This window comes from Mandrillus leucophaeus, unplaced genomic scaffold, assembly GCF_000951045.1.
Source record: "Mandrillus leucophaeus isolate KB7577 unplaced genomic scaffold, Mleu.le_1.0 Scaffold419, whole genome shotgun sequence".
Taxonomy (NCBI): domain Eukaryota; kingdom Metazoa; phylum Chordata; class Mammalia; order Primates; family Cercopithecidae; genus Mandrillus; species Mandrillus leucophaeus.
This window is the reverse complement of record NW_012104465.1, coordinates 421,212-427,222: the sequence shown is the minus strand read 5'-3', so window position 1 is coordinate 427,222 and position 6,011 is coordinate 421,212. Positions and strand designations below refer to the sequence as shown.

The window sequence follows — 6,011 nt, the reverse complement described above, 5'->3', positions numbered from 1 at the left end:
GAGGCAGAGGTTGCAGTGAGCCGAGATTGCACCACTGCACTCCAGCCTGGGCAGCACAGCGAGACTCTGTCTCAAAAAAAAAAAAAAAGATCCAGCAACTCCATCAGTTAACCTGTGAAAAAACAAGGCTCAGAGATAATGACCAGTCACAGTTAGTGGCCATGCTGAGACAACAGCTCAGGTCTCTAATCTGCCTGACCTGCTCCATTCACTGGGTCATGTGGTCGTTCTGGCTCTATTTGTTGTTTGTTTGTTCTTGTTTTGTTTTGTTTTGTTTTTTGAGATGGAGTCTTACTCCGTCAACCAAGCTGGAATGCAGTGGCATGATCTTGGCTCACTGCAACCTCTGCCTCCTGGGTTCAAGCAATTCTCCTGTCTCAGCATCCCGAGTAGTTGGGATTACAAGCGTGTGCCACCACACCGACTAATTTTTGTATTTTTAGTAGAGATAGGGTTTCACCATGTTGGGCAGGCTGGTCTTGAACTCCTGAACTCAAGTGATCCACCCCTTGGCCTCCCAAAGTGTTGGGATTACAGGCATGAGTCACTGTGCCCGGCCATGTTCTGGCTCTATTTGTAAGAGCTACGGATGTTTAAAGAAAAATATGTTCTCAAAACAAGTGCAGGCATTAAAGATACATCTTATAACTTAATAATTGAAAGTTTTCCCTTAAAGTCAATTAAAGGGAGGCTTCTCTTTCCTAGTATAAGAAGAGACCTAGGCCAGGCACGGTGGCTCAAGCCTGTAATCCCAGCACTTTGGGAGGCCGAGGTGGGTGGATCATGACGTCAGGAGTTCAAGACCAGCCTGGCCAATATGATGAAACCCCGTCTCTACTAAAAATACAAAAATTAGCTGGGGGTGGTGGCATGCGCCTGTAATCCCAGCTACTCGGGGGGCTGAGGCAGGAGAATTGCTTGAACCTGGGAGGCGGAGGCTGCAGTCAGCCGAGATCATGCCACTGCACTCCAGCCTGGGTGACAGAGTGAGACTCCATCTCAGGAAAAAAAAAAAAAAAAAGAGAGAGACCTATTCTGCTCCAAAATCCTCAGGACTGGGAGATGGGACCCCAGGTTTTCTGACCCTGTGAACGCCTGCCTCCCTATACTACCTGTGACTAGATCTTGCTGCTAAAATTGTGGGGTGTCTAGCTGTGTGCATATTGCCAGAAAAGATTGTAACATGACTATTACTAAATCAATCGGGTGCTTCCAACTTTATACAGCACTTTAACACCCACTGTCTCATTTAAATTGAGCAGACATCTCCCAGGAAGCTCCCAGGGGATGCTGTATGTCAGGGAGTAACAGCCTTTAACAGGGAACCTGGGCCCTGCCTGGGTCTCCGCCTTGCTGCTGGCCACAGGGCCCTGCCTGGAGGCCCAGCTGTGCTGCAGAGGAACTGTGGGCAACACATGGGCACCTGCTTACTCAGGAGTGCACCTGCGAGGTAGTTCAGGCAGGTTAGGCTGTGTCCTAAATTCCTACTATGCTAGAATCTTCTACCCACCACTGACTGCTACCTAAAGGATTCTAGGGAGATTAGAGGTGTCAGGAGAAGTCACTGGAAAGAGAGCTGAGTGACAACATCAGATTCCCAGGCAGAGGGGCCTTACAGGCTTTTCTAGAACCATGCCCTGTTTTACAGTCTCAGAACCTAAGACTAGCAGAGGCCAGGGGAGGAACTCAGGGCTCCTGCCTCCTAATCTGAGCTCTTCTTTACCACACTGGTTTCTGGATTCCCAGGCCTACAGTGTGTCTCTGAGTAACAGGTCACTTTTTTTTAGGTGACTTTTTTTTTTTTTTTTTTTTTTTTTTGAGACAGGGTCTCACTCTGTTTCCCAGGTTGGAGTACAGCGATGCAATCTTGGCTCACTGTAGCCTTGACCTCCTGGGCTCAAGCGATCCTCCCACCTCAACCCCCAGAGTGGCTGAGACTACTGGCAAGCACCACCTGGCCTGGCTAAGTTTTTTATTTTTCGTAGAAATAAGGTCTCACTATGTTGCCCACGTAGATCTCAAACTCCTGGCCTCAAGTGATCCTCCCACCTTGGCCTCCCAAAATGCTGGGATTACAGGTGTGAGCCAATCAATACACCTGGCCAACAGGTCACTTTGCTGCGATCTCCCCAGATGCTGGCCAGCTGTCCCTATCTCCTATCTACTGCTATCTCTGTTACACCAGGCAAGAGCCCCTTGTTCAAAATCCATAGACCTGGAGAATCCTCCCAGGACTCTTCCTGGCAGGCGTTGACCCATCAAAGGAACTACTGGAGAAAGGCCCATGGCCAGCCCTCTAGGCCTCAGCTGGGGGTATCCAAGCCCTGTCCACTGTGAGCACACTGTTTTTGGCTCCAGGAGGCAGAGGATGGAGCAAGGAGGCTTTGGCTATTCTCCTTCCTCACCCTGAGGCCCCAAGAGAAGTCAGGGGGCAGTCCTGCAAAGAAGGCAGACAGTCCCAACCCACGTGCGGCCACTGGCTTGGGATGCCTGGGCAGGGAAATCCCCGTGTCTATTGTCACCCCTGGCTTATGAGTGGATGTGAGTGAAGCATGACAGCCATCCTGCTGCTCCTTATCCCTGTGAGATCGAAGCCTGGGGCAAGCCAGACAAGGTGAGCAGCCTATACCAATGGTAATCTTCGCCCGAGCAGAGGCGTTCATTCAGGTCTCTTCACCAGAAAGCACCCTCCCCTGCAGGTGCAGCCAATTCGCGATTAGCTCTTGCACCTGCTTTAGAGGCTCTGGGGAAGGGAGGCTCATGGGACAACCCTCTTGGTCATTGCGGGTCTTTCTGCTGAGCAATGGGAATGATGGCGTCATTGGGGCCAGAGTCACCCCCTTCCCAGTTCCCACTCCAGGGCCAGGCATCCCCAGGGCTTTCTCCAGGCTAACTGTGAGCTCCTTCACTTCTCTGGAGAGGCTGCAGAAGAGAAGACACCACAAAGGCTTGGTGTCTGGGGTCTCTCCTCTCCCATCAAAGGGCTTCTACCATATGAAAGCCTCCGGACTGCTGCTCAAGGGACATGGACCTGGGTGGTCACCTAGCCAGCTGGTAGGTTTTTATCATGAAGTGGGAGGCACCAGTGAAAACTGATTGTGCTCCAGCCCCAAAATAGGCTACAGGGCTCTATAAATAGAAACTATAATTATCGCCAGAGTTCCTCAAGAAGACCCTCTATCTATATGGAGACCAGACTGGGAGGAACTCACACACAGTGAGGGCACTCACACAGTTATGGACAATAAATCTGGTGGCTTGACATCCCTTTTTGCTCTAGTGGCCAAAGCAAAAGCTCTAGGAAGCCACTAGGAAGCACTAGAATAAATTTTCAAGCCACCTCTAGCAAGTACATGGAATCAAATGCTGTGTATGTGTGTGCTGTTCTCACTGCTGGCTTTTAGCATTTTCCTTCTTATATATTTTTCCCTTTCCCATTCACTCTCAATAATTTACATAATTTTGGTATTAAATGAGTTTCAAGCAGCCATCTCAAATCCTGTGTCCAAGTAGATAAAAATAAACTAAAAACTATATTTCAATCCAGGCTATCTTGGCCACTTGTTTTTCTGTAGGGTCTTTTGACAGAGCAAAAGAAGACAAGTACTCACCCTGCATGCATGAAGATGTATGTCAGGTAGCGCCAAGCCTGTGCTCGCAGCTGTGGGTGGTAAACCAGGGAGTTCTTCAAGTAACGTGGATGAGTTACCTGCAGTACAAATTGACCTAGCGACACCCCATTGTAGAGGAAAAAGGCAACCTGGACAGAACAGAGAGAGTCTGTTACTAGGTGCACACTGTCCAGGAAACTTCCTGTTGTGCTAACTAGCACTGGGAGTCCCTACGGGAAGTTATCACCTTTCCTTCTCAGAGAAAGAGGGATACCCCACAGTCAGTACCCAACTGAGCAATTTTTTTTTTTTTTTTTGAGATGGAGTTTCACTCTTGTTGCCCAGGCTGGAGTGCAATGGCACAATCTCGGCTCACGGCAACCTCCGCCTCCTGGATTCAAGCAATTCTCCTGCCTCAGCCTCCCGAGTAGCTGGGATTACAGGCATGTGCCACCACGCCCAGTTAATTTTGTATTTTTTAGTACAGATGGGGTTTCTCTATATTGGTCAAATTGGTCTTGAACTCCCAACCTCAGGTGATCCGCCCACCTTGGCCTTCCAAAGTGCTGGGATTACAGGCGTAAGCCACCATGCCCGGTCTAAGCTGAGCTTTTAACCACCCCTCACCCACTTCTGTTTGCTTATTTTGTGTCAAATGGAAACAAAATGGTCCTGGGGTCTCTTTGTCCACACTTCCTCCATGCTAAGTAGAAAGGATTTGGAGGATTTTGAACTTTAATTCCAGTAATAACTCACATACCCACTTGGGAGATGACAAATTCCACACGGGTTGATTTCTTTAAAAGCTATAGTGAAATAAACATGAAATTTACCATCTTAATCAGTTTTTTTGGGTTTTTTTTTGAGACAGGGTCTTGCTCTGTCACCCAGGCTGGAGTGCAATTATGCAATCTTGGCTCACCACAACCTCCGCCTCCCGGATTCAAGCGATTATCCAATCTCAGCCTCCCAAGTATCTGGGATTGCAGGTGTGCACCACCATGCCCAGCTGATTTTTGTATTTTAGTAGAGATAGGGTTTCACCATGTTGGCCAGGCCAGTTTAGAACTCCTAACCTCATGTGACCTGCCCACCTTGGCCTCCCAAAGTGCTGGGATTACAGGCATGAGCCACTGAGCCCGGCCTTAATCAGTTCAGTGGCATTAAATGACATTCATGTTGCTGTGCTACCATCACTGCTATCCATCCACAGAACTCTTCATTTGCAAAACTGAAACTCTGTACCCACTGAACAATGACATCCCACCCCCTCCTCCCCTCCAGCCCCTGGCAACCACTATTCTACTTTCTGTCTCCATGAATTTGACTACTCTAGGTACCTCATATAAGTGGAATCATACAGTATTTGTCTTTTTGTGTCTGGCTTATTTCACTTGGTATAATATTTTCAAGGTTCATCCATGTTGTAGCATGTGTCAGAATGATCCCCCCCTCTTTTTTTTTGAGACAGGATCTCGCTCTGTTGCCCTGGCTAGAGCGCACTGGGGCAATCTCAGCTTGCAACTTCTACTTCCCAGGCTGGTCTTGAACTCCTGGGTTCAAGCAATCCTCCTGCCTTCTCAAGTGCTGAGATTACAGGCATAAGCCACTGCACCCAGCCTTCCCTTCCTTTTTTTTGAGATGGAGTCTCGCTCTGTCCCCCAGGCTGGAGTGCAGTGGCATGATCTCAGCTCACTGCAACTTCTGCCTCCCGGGTTCAAGCAATTCTCCTGCCTCAGCCTCCCAAGTAGCTGGGATTAGACGTTTGCCACCATACCCAGCTAAGTTTGTATTTTTAGTAGAGATAGGGTTTCACCATGTTAACCAGGCTGGTCTCAAACTCCAGACCTCAGGTGATGCACCTTCCTCGGCCTCCCACAGTGCTGGGATTACAGGCGTGAGCCACCGGGCCCAGCCTCCACTGTGAACATAGACCACATTTTGTTTATCCATTCGTCTACTGACGGACACTTGGGTTGCTTCTACCTTTTGACTATTGTGAATAATGCTACTATGAATATGGGTGTATCAATATCTCTTCCAGTCCCTTTCAATTCTTTTCAGATATAGTCAGAAGTGGAATTGCTGGATCATATGGTAATTCTATGTTTAATTTTTTGAGGCAACGCCAGACTGTTTTCCATAGCAGCTGCACCACTTTACCTTCCCACCAACAGTGCACAAGGGCTCCAGTTTCTCCACATTCTCACCAACATTCCACAGAAGTTGATTTTGCACACGTGACTGAAGCATACTTGTTTAATCTCTAAAAGGGTATTTATCTTAACTCTTTTTTTTTTTTTTCTGGGACTCCTGCTAAAATGTATCATTTACGTCCCTGTGTTCTTAATCAGGGCATATGCATAACTGTTTAAGAATATCTCAGGTATGAGCTGGGCG

At 48.2% G+C, this 6,011-nt stretch overlaps 1 protein-coding gene across 3 annotated transcripts in view; it reads right to left on the bottom strand.

Moving 5' to 3' along the window:
- Positions 1–6,011, bottom strand: part of RHBDL3 (rhomboid, veinlet-like 3 (Drosophila)) — a 72,902-nt gene that overhangs the window by 32,880 nt on the left and 34,011 nt on the right. For all 3 annotated transcript variants that reach the window (XM_011992849.1, XM_011992850.1, XM_011992851.1), the window contains one exon: positions 3,612–3,760. In XM_011992849.1, the coding sequence (XP_011848239.1) occupies positions 3,612–3,760 (149 nt within the window). The remainder of the gene's footprint in view (positions 1–3,611; positions 3,761–6,011) is intronic.